Source organism: Abramis brama (genome assembly GCF_963993115.1).
Source record: "Abramis brama genome assembly, chromosome: 19".
NCBI lineage: Eukaryota > Metazoa > Chordata > Actinopteri > Cypriniformes > Leuciscidae > Abramis > Abramis brama.
The window spans coordinates 35,466,824-35,483,286 of record NC_139981.1 but is presented as its reverse complement, the minus strand read 5'-3'; the positions used below and the strand labels follow the sequence as shown (position 1 = coordinate 35,483,286).

The 16,463-nt window shown below is 44.3% G+C and overlaps 1 protein-coding gene across 3 annotated transcripts; it reads right to left on the bottom strand.

The window, feature by feature from the left end:
* Positions 1–221: 221 nt before the first annotated feature.
* Positions 222–16,437, bottom strand: ston1 (stonin 1). Of its 3 annotated transcripts, none has more exons than XM_084092842.1 (6): positions 16,321–16,437; positions 15,945–16,041; positions 14,517–14,652; positions 6,945–8,765; positions 4,949–5,151; positions 222–360 (listed from the first exon to the last, which is right to left on the bottom strand). In XM_084092842.1, exons 4-6 carry the CDS (start codon positions 8,734–8,736, stop codon positions 295–297), a joined length of 2,061 nt encoding a protein of 686 aa, XP_083948968.1. In that variant the 5' UTR covers positions 8,737–8,765; positions 14,517–14,652; positions 15,945–16,041; positions 16,321–16,437; the 3' UTR covers positions 222–294. The 3 variants fall into 3 exon arrangements, with proteins under 3 accessions (XP_083948968.1, XP_083948970.1, XP_083948969.1); XM_084092844.1 differs by having other exon boundaries at positions 14,517–14,600; XM_084092843.1 differs by lacking the exon at positions 14,517–14,652.
* Positions 16,438–16,463: the final 26 nt, after the last annotated feature.

Here is a 16,463-nt window from a genome sequence, read left to right as displayed (position 1 = left end):
GCCAACGCCATCATCATCATCATCACCACCATCACCACCAACGCCAACACCACCACCACCAACACCAACACCACCACCAACACCAACGCCATCATCATCATCATCACCACCATCATCACCAACGCCAACACCGTCATCATCATCATCATTTTCTTCATCATCAATATCATCATCACCAAAACCATCAACATCTTAATCAACATCACCATCATCATCATCATCATCATCATCATCAGAGCAGGTGAAATCAGTCCTGTTCCTCATCTTCTTCAACATCAGTCGCGTTCCTCATCATCACTGTGTTGAGCAGCCCGAACGCTTCTGACACTCCGTCTCTATTAACTTCTTCTCCATTTCCACCTGGGGATGAAAAAAAGATTCATAATATGTTTGTAAAAAGTGCTGATTTAAACAGTACTTAACCCTCTGGGGTCTGGGCTGTTTTTGGGGCCCTTGAGATGTTCTGACATGCCCTGACATTTGTGCTTTTTTCAGTTGCTTATAAACATATTAATGGCAAAGGTGTAAATTCACTCTATAAAGCACAAACAGGGCTACCATAATATGTGAGCCATGTGTATGTACATGTTTTCATTTTTGAGAGAATAATGTTTATGCGTGGTTATTGAAAAAAATAAAAAATACAAATTCTGAAATAAGGCCACAAAACACATAGTAAATATGTGTCAATAAGACTTTTGACTAATGGATGTCCTCGCCTAGTGTTTTTTCTTCAAAATTATGTGAAAATAGTCTTGCTTTATCGTTCACATAAAACCATACATTGATTTAAATTGATGTAAAACAGGTTTTGCTTGGAAAGCCAATATGCGAGGGGGAGGAGTAGTTTACACCTTAGATTACAGTGTCCCACCCACTTTGCATAATGATGAGCCATTCACTCAGGTGTGAAACTGACTGAGCCACAATACAAGGACAACAGATATATTTAGAAGACTTATATTGACCATTTAAGATTTTGCTTACATCTATCTTGTAAATATGTTTTGCTATTTTATTAAAAAGGTTACAATTACAACAATAATTACAATTTCAACAATATTTCAAGTGTACTCTTTCTTTGTAAAAAAAAAAAATGATTATAGGCCTACATTTTATCTATGTATTCATATTTCAGTCGATTTTTACTCATCTCAGTAGCAATACAGTTTGCTAAAACATCATCATTCATTCACACACGCGATTTAAATTTAACTTCTGGCAAAGATGAAGTTGATGATAGGCTATTGACTCGCGATCTTCGCAGTAGGCTAGTGTTTTGGATGGTTTGTTTAGAACCAGCTTTCTGTAAATATATTTCACATTTTTTAGACATGTGAGGCGAGTAGGCTATACGGTCTGGTTCATGATGATCTCCAGTTCAAGCACCTTATGTTGTGATTGCTAGCCTATATTTACTTTAAATCCAGGAAATTTGTTAATGAAAAAATTATTAAAATTAAGATACAATTGATACAAAACGAAATTCGTTTTAAAGAAAGGATTTGTACTTTCTGTTTTGAGGTCTCTGTGAAAGTTTGAAAGTCTTTTAGTGCTTTTTTTAGAGCGCTCGCGTCCATAATGGAGAACTGTCTGCATTCAGAAAAAACGAAAAATAAAAGACAAAAGACTTTTAAGTAAAACTTACTCCGAAATTGTGTTCTCGGCGGAATTCGCTCTTCAAAATGCTGCCGTTCGTCCTCTGAGGAAAAGGTGCATTCTTCCTCGCTGTCCAGAATCATCTGAAGGGAGTCTTTATTACCGGAGAAGCGTGTCATACTCAAAACGCGATGAACTATCAGTAAGTCTGATGAACAAACTGTGTTTTTATGGCATTGATCGGGGGGCGTATGCGATGCATACTAGATCAGGTAAACTATTTACATGTGAATCGCGCCGGGGGCGGGGCGGCTGCAGCTCATTTAGAGATAATGAAGGGAGAAGGAAAAACGGTACCTCTCCTTGCTTTCAAAGGGATTACATGAGTTAAAAACATTTGTTTTTTATATAAATTACTTCATTTAAAAGAGGAGATTTCAAGCTTCATAAAGACATATCTCACGTGCCTGTGTGAGAAGTATTCGCTGAGTTATGATTCATTTTCGGACGCGTTTCAGAATGGACTACACGGACAGAGAGAAGGCAGAACTCGCTTCGTGATTATTTTTCTTTATTTGGCAAAAAGCACAACATTTTGTTTTTATTGTGAGTATACACAAAAATAATACACATTTAACAGAATCGATTGATGTATGAAACTTGTTTTATAAAATCAAAGTCAAAAGAGTATTTGGGGTCTCAATTCAACTCATAAGGAAAAAAGCGAGCAGATCACGCCGGCGTGATCTCCGACCTCTGAGGGTTAATACATGTCCAGTATGAAGAGGTGTTCCCCGCGAGTGTAGAGGTGTTCCCCGCGAGTGTAGTGGTGTTCCCCGCGAGTGTAGAAGTGTAGAGGTGTTCCCCGCGAGTGTAGTGGTGTTCCCCGCGAGTGTGGTGGTGTTCACCCCGAGAGTGTGGTGGTGTTCCCCGCGAGTGTGGAGGTGTTCCCCGCGAGTGTGGAGGTGTTCCCCGCGAGTGTGGAGGTGTTCCCCGCGAGTGTGGAGGTGTTCCCCGCGAGTGTAGTGGTGTTCCCCGCGAGTGTAGTGGTGTTCCCCGCGAGTGTAGTGGTGTTCCCCGCGAGTGTAGAAGTGTAGAGGTGTTCCCCGCGAGTGTAGTGGTGTTCCCCGCGAGTGTGGTGGTGTTCACCCCGAGAGTGTGGTGGTGTTCCCCGCGAGTGTGGAGGTGTTCCCCGCGAGTGTGGAGGTGTTCCCCGCGAGTGTGGAGGTGTTCCCCGCGAGTGTAGTGGTGTTCCCCGCGAGTGTAGTGGTGTTCCCCGCGAGTGTAGTGGTGTTCCCCGCGAGTGAAGTGGTGTTCCCCGCGAGTGAAGAGGTGTTCCCCGCGAGTGAAGAGGTGTTCCCCGCGAGTGTAGTGGTGTTCCCCGTGTAGTGAAGAGGTGTTCCCCGCGTTCCCCGCGAGTGTAGAGGTGTTCCCCGCGAGTGAAGAGGTGTTCCCCGCGAGTGAAGAGGTGTTCCCCGCGAGTGTAGAGGTGTTCCCCGCGAGTGAAGAGGTGTTCCCCGCGAGTGTAGAGGTGTTCCCCGCGAGTGTAGAGGTGTTCCCCGCGAGTGTAGAGGTGTTCCCCGCGAGTGAAGAGGTGTTCCCCGCGAGTGAAGAGGTGTTCCCCGCGAGTGTAGAGGTGTTCCCCGCGAGTGCAGAGGTGTTCCCCGCGAGTGAAGAGGTGTTCCCCGCGAGTGAAGAGGTGTTCCCCGCGAGTGAAGAGGTGTTCCCCGCGAGTGAAGTGGTGTTCCCCGCGAGTGTAGAGGTGTTCCCCGCGAGTGTAGTGGTGTTCCCCGCGAGTGAAGAGGTGTTCCCCGCGTTCCCCGCGAGTGAAGTGGTGTTCCCCCAGAGGTGTTCCCCGCGAGTGTAGAGGTGTTCCCCGCGAGTGTAGTGGTGTTCCCCGCGAGTGTAGTGGTGTTCCCCGCGAGTGTAGTGGTGTTCCCCGCGAGTGTAGTGGTGTTCCCCGCGAGTGAAGAGGTGTTCCCCGCGTTCCCCGTGAGTGTAGTGGTGTTCCCCGCGAGTGAAGAGGTGTTCCCCGCGAGTGTAGAGGTGTTCCCCGCGAGTGTAGAGGTGTTCCCCGCGAGTAAAGAGGTGTTCCCCGTGAGTGTAGTGTGTTCCCCGTGAGTGAAGAGGTGTTCCCCGCGAGTGAAGAGGTGTTCCCCGCGAGTGAAGAGGTGTTCCCCGCGTTCCCTGTGAGTGTAGTCGCGTTCCCCGTGAGTGTAGTGGTGTTCCCTGCGAGTGTAGTGGTGTTCCCCGCGAGTGAAGAGGTTTTCCCCGCGTTCCCCGTGAGTGTAGTGGTGTTCCCCGCAAGTGAAGAGGTTTTCCCCGCGTTCCCCGTGAGTGTAGTGGTGTTCCCCGCGAGTGAAGAGGTTTTCCCCGCGTTCCCCGTGAGTGTAGTGGTGTTCCCCGCAAGTGAAGAGGTTTTCCCCGCGTTCCCCGTGAGTGTAGTGTGTTCCCCGTGAGTGAAGAGGTGTTCCCCGCGAGTGAAGAGGTGTTCCCCGCGAGTGAAGAGGTGTTCCCCGCGTTCCCTGTGAGTGTAGTCGCGTTCCCCGCGAGTGTAGTGGTGTTCCCCGTGAGTGTAGTGGTGTTCCCTGCGAGTGTAGTGGTGTTCCCCGCGAGTGAAGAGGTTTTCCCCGCGTTCCCCGTGAGTGTAGTGGTGTTCCCCGCGAGTGAAGAGGTGTTCCCTGCGTTCCCCGCAAGTGTAGTGGTGTTCCCCGCGAGTGAAGAGGTGTTCCCCGCGTTCCCCGTGAGTGTAGTGGTGTTCCCCGCGTTCCCCGTGAGTGTAGTGGTGTTCCCCGCGAGTGAAGAGGTTTTCCCCGCGTTCCCCGTGAGTGTAGTGGTGTTCCCGCGAGTGTAGTGGTGTTCCCCGCGAGTGAAGAGGTGTTCCCCGCAAGTGAAGAAGTGTTCCCCGCGTTCCCCGCGAGTGTAGTGGTGTTCCCCGCGAGTGAAGAGGTGTTCCCCGCGAGTGAAGAGGTGTTCCCCGCGAGTGAAGCGGTGTTCCCCGCGAGTGTAGTGGTGTTCCCCGCGAGTGTAGTGGTGTTCCCCGCGAGTGAAGAGGTGTTCCCCGCGAGTGAAGCGGTGTTCCCCGTGACTGTAGTGGTGTTCCCCGCGAGTGAAGAGGTGTTCCCCGCGTTCCCCGCGAGTGTAGTGGTGTTCCCCGCGAGTGTAGTGGTGTTCCCTGCGTTCCCCGTGAGTGTAGTGGTGTTCCCCACGAGTGTAGTGGTGTTCCCTGCGTTCCCCGCGAGTGTAGTGGTGTTCCCTGCGTTCCCCGTGAGTGTAGTGGTGTTCCCTGCGTTCCCCGTGAGTGTAGTGGTGTTCCCCGCGAGTTAAGTGGTGTTCCCCGTGACATTACCTGGCAGTGATAGTAGGCTCTGCTGCTCAGGTGTTTCTGAGGCTGGACGTCACACTCGATGCCCAGTGATCTCACTCGGGTCTGAGACGCCACCACACCTGCCACCTCAAACTCCACACTGACCCATGGCATCCATCCCTCGGGAAGCTCCTGATCCGAGGACAACTCCAGCTTACACGCCAGTGACTGAGGCTGGTCCACAGCTGACACACACACACACAGAGAGCCTGTTTCACATCTCATTACTGACACACAATAATCCCCATTCCATTACTGAGTGAACATGAGGCTCAGCTGAGGCGACCAGAACTGTGTCAGGAACTGCCTCTGAAAACTAAATATTCATGAAATCTCTGGAGATATTAAATATCACGAGCAGATCCCACTAGAACGTTTTTTGTGAGTTCAGCAGTGATTCTGGATACACATCAGTTTTATATCGGCACAACCAGTATCTGTAGTTCTTACCTACAGACTTCATATTTAAATACCTGGGGGTACATATAAACGACAACCTCACCTGGAAAATCAACTGCAGCAGCCTTGTAAAAAAGGCTCACCAACGGCTGTACTTTCTGAGGAGTCTTAAACAGGCTGGCCTGGGAACTGATGTCACAGCCCTGACATCTTTTTATAAGTGTGTGGTGGAGAGCATCCTCACCTCGTGTGTTACAGTGTGGTATGGGAACTGCTCTGTTTCAGATAGGAAGGCCCTACAGCGTGTGGTTAAGGCGGCAGAGAAGATTATTGGTTGCAGTCTCCCGGTGGTCAGTGACACATACATCGGCAGATGCAGGAGTAGGACTTCCAGCATTATGAAGGACTCCTTCCACCCTGCCAAAAGACTTTTTGTCCTTCTCCCCTCAGGTCGGAAGCTGCGCAGCATCAGAACTAGGACGACCAGGTTAAAGACCCTAACCCTTTCCAGAAGCTGTTAGACTATTAAACTCTGCCACACACCAGAACTGATAAACTGAACTTTTTGTCTTGAGTTATGTTGCACTTTTATTGCTATGCTGCCAATTTTTCAAGTTTTAGTGTGTATATGTTCGGGTACGATTGTGTATTTGTATTTATTTATTTCTGAGTTGCTGATCTTAACCGGGCCTCAGCACTAATTTCGTTCCAGATCATGTACCATGTTTTTGGAATACCAATAAAATCCTTGAATATTTGTTTTATGTAATGATGATAAGGTAAGCATAATTCAAAAAAGCTGTTTTTTACATCAATCCAGAAAAAAATATTCCAGAAAACCAGAAAAATAGTGAACCAGAAAAATGATCACATTGTGCCTAACATGCGCTGATGTTTTTAATGTGCCAATAAAGTCACATACTGCTATTTAAAGGCATATATTCTTTAAGTTTTATTAATAAGGGCAAGTTTGTCTAAGTTCGAGTCATTGTACGGTGAACAACACTAAACCCAATTACATCTATTGACTGCAAAAGTCTGTCATGTTCATAAGTACATTTATTTAACCTAACTTTATTAAATACTTTTTTTTGTATGTGTGCTCATAATTTTTATTTTTATTATTATTAACATTCAGCTATTGAAGTTACTTTTTGAGCTCTCCGGATCAATCTTAAACCTCTCTGATGAATTTCAGACATTCAAAAAAATAGAAAGAGACCCTGTGCTCTTCATCCGACTCAATATGGGTCAGATATGTGAAAGCTAAGAGAATCTCACAGGTTTAAACCTGTTCAGTCCAACTTTATCCAGTATAAATTCAAAACTTATGGTAGAATTGAAGCAACCCAACTTCGATCGCTCATTTGCCAAACATGAGTTGCTTCATTACAAGTACATGATTTGTTTATTTTTAAGTGCAATACTTTAATATGAACTGAGATCTCCTTCTGTATGTTTGAGGTGAGGTGGAGACTCAAAACCTTCCCCTCACTGTACTGTGTATATAATGTATATTTTAATTTCATTTATGTCCACCATTGACACAAATAGAAGGAGTAATGTTCTGTTTTCTTACCCACATTCTTGGGTGGGAGCCGGTCGATTCTCCACACAAGGGCTCGATGCACGTTCTCATATTTGACGGCTCCAATGGACACGTGCATCACCGACGGAGACTCCGCCACATGAGCAGAGCCCAGACACGTGTTTCTGTTCATTCGAGCCTTGAGGGATTTCTGTCGCAACAGAGACATGCTGTTCGGCACCTTCACCCAATCCCCCGGGAAAGGCACTCGGACCACAACGTTTTCACACACCGTCTCTGAGCCTCCTGTGGGATGAGGGAAACTCATCAGGACATTGAGGAAGACCTGGAGCTGCACACAGGCTCCCTGCACCGTCAGCAGGGCTTTAGCGGAGAGCGGCGGATCCTCGTAGCGTAGCGAGGCCGTCTTGAAGCGCACCAGCTCCACTCGACACCCGTCAGGAGGACTGAACCTCATCACACGCTTCTCCTCAAACTCTGCCTCTCTCACACACCCATGGAGACTGTAGTCTGCGATCTCCATCCACACCTCCTCATCTGAGCCGTATGCAGGAGCTCGTCTGAGGAGCCCGAGGTCATTCAGTGCTAGGAAACACTCCACTGCTCCGTTCAGGAACGCTAGACAGTGGATCTGAGTGATGGCTGAGCACTCGAGAGTAGCCCCGTCCTGATCTCGCCTCATCCAGACCCGGTCCGAGATCTGCAACGACAGCTCCTGCTCCTCGTAGTGTTTGTGCTGTAGATGAGGCACTGGCAGGCGCATTAGCTCTTCTTCTATTGAGGCTAGCAAGTCCTCCAAGTCTCCGTATTCCGTGGTGCCGAACTTCAACAGTTGCTCCACTTCCGGTTCGTGGGTCACCTCGAGCTTTGGGTGGTAACGCTTTCTCTCGCAGTAGGACACGTGCTCCAGCTTGACTGTGGTGATACTGCGTGGCTCGCCGTATCTCTCCATCTTCAGGGCCGAGAGGCGGGTGTAGGCGTGCAGCTGGAGCTCTCGAAAGGGCTTCTCCAGGCCCTGCTCGTAGAAGAGCTGAAGCAGGGCCCCGGGACACAGCCGCAGGTACACCGGACCCCACTGACGCGACGACATGCGGTTCTTCTTCTCTGGGATCCGCAGCATCAGGGACCAGCCGTGCCTCCGCTGACTGAGGAACAACCCCTGTGGGACGAAGGAGGACAGACTTCTCTTCATCACTTCATCTTTCCCAGCGCCTGAGGGTCGACTCTCTCGGTCCACCTTCACATCATCTCCATCCAGCTGCTTCTCCTCAGTCCTCAGCTGCTCCAGTTTATGGCAGATGTAGGAGTAGGAGTACTGAAGGTGGTCTTGGGTCGGCTCGTCACCATCCTTGGTGCGGATGAAGAACCGGGGCAAACTGGGTCCAGAGTCTGAGTCCGATGATGAGGTCCAGGACACTCGTTTATGTTCCTCTTCTTCCCCCCAGAAGGGGTTGAAATGGCCTGGCTCATCTTGGGATGCTTTGAGGGAAACAGAACCTTCAGTGATTCCCATGGAGTCTCTTTGGGAACAGCGGAAGAAGCCCGGCGCTGTGGGAGTCGCTCCCACCGGAGTGCACATTGGAGTATTGCTCGGCACCTGGGAACTCCCGTTAAGCCCAAAGTCATATGAAGGGGATTCTATGGCAGAGCTGGAGCTCCAGGATTCACTCCCCAAAGAAGGCAGAACCAGTTTCAGCCCGTTGGGCCGAGGTATTGACCCGGAGCTCGATGCAGGAGAGCGCAGGGATTTTGGGGTTGAGGAGAAGGTCGTAGCTTCATCATCAAATGTAACCCAGTTGGCTGGGTGATTGGTGGAGCACATCACTTTACTCTTCTTTATTTTACAGTCTTCTGCAGAAATACAGAGAGACAGACACAAATTAGGTACTTACAAATTTGAAAGAGATTCAAACCAGCTCGACTAGTCTGCTAATGTTGTCATTGTTCTGAATATGTTGTTTCGTCCTGAACAATTCAATTCAATCACATTTATTTGTAAAGCACTTTTCACAATACACATCATTTCAAAGTAGGGCTGCACGATATTGAAAAAAAATTACATTGCGATATTTTTGCCCCAATGATATATATTGCGATATTGCGAGCCATCAATCCAGGCTAAAGTCAATAATTACCATTCCATGATATTAATAATTTCACTAATAAGCAAGCTTCATTACAAGTGACAAAAAGGTCACTTAATATTTTATTCCAAAATTAGAACATATTTCTGTCAGAATTCGGTGAACGTTCTATGCAATTCAACGTGGCGGCGCTCTTAACAGATGTTTGTTTGTTCATTAGGCTATAATTCCTCAAAATAAGTAAAAAAAAATCTTATTCTCTCTCTCTCTGTTTTCGGTGCTGATGCAGTGATGCATTCATGTAAACTAGTGCAAAATGCCCGTGCAAAATCAGTTTTTGTGTGTGTTTTTAGTAATTGTTGGTTTGGTGCCCGTGAAAGAGACTGTGAACGCATTGAATTCAGGGAGCAGGCTAGGTTACTACAAATGATGGCTGTGAATAAACTATAATATTCAGAAGTAAACAGTGTAGCTGACTGAGTGTTTATGTATACCACAACCTTCTAAGTGCTAGTGCAAAATGCCCGTGCAAAATCAGTTTTTGAGTGTGTTTTTAGTAATTGTTGGTTTGGTGTGTTTGAGTGCACATTGTTACAATTACACAGCAAAAGTTCAGTGACATTTTTATTTGTGCATGGTAGAAAGCACACAGTGAACTCCGAGAAAACGCTATGCTTGAGGAAACAGTTTGTGAATAGGCTACTACAAATGATGCCCGTGAAAGAGACTGTGAACGCATTGAATAGGATGTGTTTAGTTGGTGAATAGCATAGGCTACTATTACACAGTAGCGATAACGTTAAGCACACCAGAATGAAAAATAATATTCAGAAGTAAACAGCATAGCTGACTTACAGATTCAGTTTACATCCACAAATGAATAAGCGCGTCGATTCAGGGAGCAGTGCAAAGTGCCCGTGCAAAATCAGTTTTTGTGAGCTGATCGCCGTCAAAAAAGTTCAGGAGATATTTCTTAGCGATGGCTGATTTCAACAGTTTCAATATGATAAAAAATAACTTTTATATTGATTCAATGGATTAATGCATTTTGAAAAAAAAAAGTGTCATGAATTTATTGCATTTTTTGGGGAAAATAATCTGTTTTTATAATAAATCTTTGAAAATCAAAATCTGGATTTGAATTTTTTATGTTATTATAACCTAAAGATGCTATGTGAAAGTTTGAAACAGAAAATAGTCGTTTTTATCTTGCCACTTTCTTGGTAAAGAAAACACATTTTTACTCAAATTAATCAAAATGGATTTATCACGTTCTGGAACCAAACTATAATATTCAGAAGTAAACAGTGTAGCTGACTGATGTCAGAATGTTTATTTTTAAACCACAACCTTCTTGGGGCTTCTTTGACCGATACAACCCTCTAATGTCAGAATGTTTATTTTTAAACCACAACCTTTTAAAAATGATATATTTAACGATATCTTTAGCATTTCTCATCCAAACAACGTCAAACTTGGCACTGCACTTACTCGTGCCCGTAGCGAGACACCTGTCAAGTTTGAAATCCATCGGACTAGCGGTTCGAGAGATATGTGGTTAACAGACACACACACAGACACACACACAAGACACACAGACACACACACAGACAGACAGACTGACAGACGTTTCTGTAATTTATAGATAAATGGCACCTAAAAGCTGTCACAAAGAACCAGCAAAAGTAATGATTATGAATATGTAAAATATTGCAATGAGACATTTTAATTGTTTATTAATAAACAAGTGTTTTCTGTGTCGGCTGCAAAGATGAAGTTGACGATACTGACTCGTGATCTTCGGCGCCGGAGAGAAATGCACATTTCATACGGATTACATAGTTTTATTTTGTTTTGAATGGTTCTGTTTAAAAGTAGAGATTTCTGTAGATAATAGATATATTTCTATTTTTTGTTTTTAGGTGTGTGAGGCGAGTAGGCTACCTTATACGCTGAGATTCAGTTCATGGATGATAGCTTAACGTAAGCTCCAGTTCAGGCACTGGCGCCTCCGTGTCGTGATTATCTATTGTCTGCTATATTTACTTTTTATTCATTAAATCCAGGAAATTGGATAATGAAACACTGATTCAAATTAAAATACAATTAATACAAAACGAAATTCGCTTTAAAGAAAGGCTTTGTGCTTTCTGTTTGAGGTCTCTGTGAAAGTTTTAAAGCAGTCTTTTAGTGCCGCTTTCAGAATGGTCGCGTCCATAATGGAGAACTGTCACGTAACATTGTTTTTTCCTCATAAATAGCTGATTTTGACTTTCTTTTTGGTACGAAATCATCTTTTTTTTTGCGGTGGATCCTCTTCGTCGCCCATTTTTAGCTATAGGATTGCCAGTGAATGTTGCTGGCTGTGAGCGGTAAGCAGCGGCACAGCGAACCAATCACTGTGCAGGCACGCGGAACATGCATGTCACCCCATCAACAAGCCATACAACAAACTCGTGTTTACTGTGTGCTACCGTTCTCTTAATACACCATGGGTGCTACTACCCTTCACATCGCATGTTCCGACGATGTGACTATCGCTCATGCACACATCGCGATGTCGATGTTAAAACAGAATATCGTATCGTCCACATTACATTTTAGAGTGATCTGTTATCAGAGGAAACTGTCAAAGTTATGGATTTCAGAAATATACATACACAAAATCACAGTTAGCTAAAAATGTAAAAATGTAAGGCAGAAACAATGAGCTCATTGAAGTAATGAATACTATTTCTTTGTTAACAAATGATTGACATTTAAAAAATGTAGCACTGGTGCATGTTGATTCAGAGTTTGCTTCATCTGAAGTCTTCGCAGGAGAAGGAGTCGTCGTCGCACACTAGAGTGCGGATCGGGACAAATTTTTCTGTCCGAGCCCGGCCCGCGTCCGACAGAGCAGTAACCGAACCCGACCCAAGCCCGACAGGCATAAAGATATTTATGTTCGAGCCCGACCCGAGACCGACAGTTAAAATCCCATTTTTTTCTCATACTAATGACACATGTACGTTTGTTTGTGTGGAAAGCCCGCTTTTATTAAAGTGTAAATTGCAGGTTAACCACCACAACCAATTAATGTGTAAATTAAAGTGCTCAATATGTATATATGTAAAAATTTCTGTCTTAAAATGCGTTAAAATAACATTTATTGGGGTTTCTTCAAAGGTGTTTTTCAAACGTGTTTTTTACAGTGACTGGGTGATGACATCATAAGAGGCACTCGCAACCCATACTCTGCTAGATTCCTCCTGTTTGTGGCTTATGGAGAACGACTGGAAGACTGATAACATTAGGGAACAAGCCAAAGTCTTTTCAAAATCTTGCTGTCATGTAGAATAGCAAGGAGGGACAACGACTGAAGACATTATTTACTTACATGGTGTCAGTAGTCCTAATCAGAGCTGTAGAGTTGCACACACTGCACAGGCACAATGGCGCTTTGCCGGCATCTGCTGACAGAACGCGATATTGTCAGTGCTAAAACGCAACTCCGCAACGACACAGAGCTATCGCGAGATACGCGCCTTTAACTGGATTAAGCCGAGAAAAGCTGCTTTGGACGGACCGAGCTCAAGGCGGATGAGCGCAGCCCGCGGGAGGGCAAGTGTGTTTCTGCGGCGGGGTCCAGTTAGCGAAAGATGAACAAAAACCACGAGTGCCGAGCAACCGAAGTCTGAACGCCGTGGAGGTGAATTTTGATGTATTCGTACATCCCGCACAAACACAATAGTTAACCATTTTTGCTAGCTAGGTCTCCAGTATAACTGCTAAAGTTAGCCTACTTGCCGTTAGACTAACAGAACCTCTAGGCTTGGAGTCCCTCTTATGACGTCACGCCCAGCCTAGTGGAAGGGAGAGGGAGTGCTTAAAACCACTGTAAAAAGTACCAACTTTTCATATTATATTCAGCATTTTGGTATAAAAAACATACAAAACAATGGTGGGCGGTTCTTATCTTTATGTTTAATAAGCACATTGCATTATCTTCGTGAAAAATTTAACCTGCAATTTACACTTTAAGCAACTGTAGGAAGGCATTCGGAAATGTCAACAGGATGAGTGCATCAGCGCGCACGGAGCAACAAGCGCACTTAACACAGGCGCGCATGCACGCGTTTCGTCGTCACGGCTACATAAACTAATTTCCGCACACAGGAAGACAGATGTTATGGTAATATTTTACATGTATTTTAATCACAAAAACGAACGTTTGCATCAAGTGAAAGCATCAGGCACATTGGCTACCAACATAATAAGCTGTTTTAAATTGAAAATGTTCAATGCCTTATCGCGCTGATGTGACCGAACCTGACCCGAACATAATTTCTAAATATCTGTCCGAACCCGGCCCAGCCCGTCGGGTACCATCGGGTATCCATCCTCTATCGCACACACCGGGCACTGAAGGATTCTCACGTTAATCAATCGATTGACTTCGAAGACTTAAGGCCAGTTCACACTGCACCGACAGACACCGTAAGAAACCTCGTTGGGTTGTGTTAGATCCATCAGCGTCTGTTAGCGCTGGTCTGTCGGGTCGGGGAATGGTGGGCGTCTGATGGTACAGTGAGAATTGGCCTTTAGAAGGTTAAATACAAGACATCTAATCAGTGTTACAACTACTAGATCATGGTCTCAAAAGCTTAGAGGGCCACAGGCCTGCAGAGTTCAGATCCAACCCTAATTAAACACACCGTATCCTGCTAATCAAGGGCTTCAGGTTTACTGGGATCTTCCAGGCGGGTGAGCTAGACAACGATATGCTTAAAACTGAGAAGTTTTTCCTTTGAGTTTTCCTCGTACAGACGACACCATTGTCAAAATGATCCCCATTCACACGGATCCATGAAAACGACTAAAAACCCTGTATTCTGCTGCCAGGCCAGTAGATGGCGATGAAACACTATAGACTGAACACTTAATACGTATGTGCACGACGTCATCGTCTTCAGAGATTCGTGTTTTTGTTGTTTACATGTTGTTTGCACTTTGAAATCCGTTTTCAAAAGTTAGCATTTTCAGGCACCCAAAACGCCGTTGTCGTGTAAACGAGCGGCCAAAACGTGTAAAAAAGTCTTCTGCTTTTAGTTGAAAACTGTGTTGTGTAAGCAGCCCCTCAGGAGCCGAGTTTGGGACCAGTGTACTAGACAAATGAGGAACATACTGTCCTTTGTTATAGTTATATAGCACTTTATACAGTAGAGTTTGCATCAAAGCAGCTTTACAGTGATACACAGGAGTTCTCCTCTGGCTTTACAGTACGAGCACAATGTAATTGATGATCAGCACAAGTAAACGTTCTTGTAAATTCATGGTATTCAGTTTTAAATATAAATCTTGTTCAGAGTAATTAAAAACATCTAGTTCCACACCACTGAAGTATGGCATGAAGAAAGGGGAAAGAGAAAAAAGAGAGAAAAAAAGATTGCACAATCATCCAGTAGGTGGAGCTGTACATTAAGCAAGGTCTGGGTTAATCGACAGAGAGTTCAGGGTTTATGTGATGTAAGTTAACCTGCTCTCTGGAACTGAACTTCAGGTGGATGACGATGTGCTCAATGAGAAACAGCCAAAGGACTCAGTTTGCTCAGTATGGAGTCTGTAAATGGGATGAGAAGGTGTAGGTGGGACAGAAATACTGAAGTCAGCAGCTGAAAAAAGAAAGCAGCACTGTGAGTCTCACTGAACGGCTCCAGAAGAATCCTGACAGAATTCCTCAGATTCCTCAGGGACAGAGGGATAAACACCAGAAACACCAGCCCTCCGTCCCACAGTTCATTCGCAGACGTCATGATGAGACTCTCACACGGCCCGGTGTCAGACAGATACTGTACTTCTGCGGGTCAGTTCATTAACACTTGTGTAGAGTACACTACACTCTAGTGCACTTCACACTCAGATCATGTACTTAAGCCAAATCAGTGTGTAATGTTGGACACCTTCTGCACTCAACAGTCAGCTTCCCCCACATAGCCAGAGATAGATACTTATTGAGCATCTAATCCTCATATCAGAGTGATTTCTGAAGGATCATGTGACACTGAAGACTGGAGTAATGATGCTGGAAATTCAGCTTTGATCACAGGAATAAATTATGCTTTACTAAATATTCACATAGAAAACAGTTGGTTTACATTTTAATAATATTTCACTGTTTCTACTCTATTTCTGGTCAAATAAATGCCAAATTTATTTATATATATATATATATATATATATATATATATATATATATATATATATACACATACATACAATAACCCGGGAGTAATGTTGTGTAGTCCCCAGCCGTTTGTTGTAGTCCTTAAAAAGCAATTTCTTTAAAAGTAAATATCTCCCTTTGCTTTGAACTTTGAGCGTCGTAACTTTGCAGATGTTGTTTATGCTCAAACAGCAACATTACACACTAACTAAAGTTAGAAAAGAGAAATAATTAAATAATTAAACACCCCTTTAATCTAATCCCTTTTTCAATAGTATAATCCTGCAATACCATTTCTAAACCCTTGTGTTTTTGTGACAGCGCCACCTATGAAACGGATAGGCCTTCATGCACAGAGAATAACTTAACTTACTTCAGCGTGGAAAAATGAACTTTCTTTCCAAGAATTTAGAACCAGAATAGGGCTCATATATTGAAACAAATTAGGCTTAATATTTCAAGAGGGTTACCAATGGTTATGTTTTGGGTTAGGAGAATATGTTAATTACATTTAAATAATTAACAGTCTTTTCTGAATGTTAATAAACCAATACAGGGCTGAATAAGTGCTATAAAATAATATAAACAATAATTAAAACTAGGTTCCTAGAAATGCGGGACTGAATTCTCACTTTTCCTGTACTTCAGTTCAGAGACCAGAACCCGTTTCTGATGACTGACTGCGGATCAGAATTATATATTGTTTGTTTATCTCGAGATAAGTTTGCAATGGCTACTTACCCTGAACGTTTCCTCAGTTTATGAATCCTGTCATCATCTTGTTCCCTATGATGCAGTTTTACATGAACTTCACTTGTGTTTGTTTTTCTCTGATGAGCTGAAAAAGATTGACCATCAAACTCATCAAACAGGATTACATAAATTCAATCTCACTGTTATCACGCCAGTAAACGACTGAAACTATAATCGTCAAAGCCTTGACTTTTCCTCTCGGTGAAGATTAAATATGATTTCTGATAAACTCAGAGCCGCTTTAACTCTGAGATTCGCTGTTTCTTTGTTTGCAGCAACTTCACAACCATATAAAACAACGACAAACATCTGAAGCACAAGTGGAAACAGTGGTTGTGTGTGTTAGTTTGAAATATTTTGTCACCTCATGATTTTAGATGTATGATCCAGTGCAGAAACGGTATTTTCCCAAAATGGCAGAAATAACGGGAGTGAAAACATCCCGACGGGAAGCGGATTCCGCGATTCTACTACGACGACGGATCAACTTTAATATTCATAAAGCAG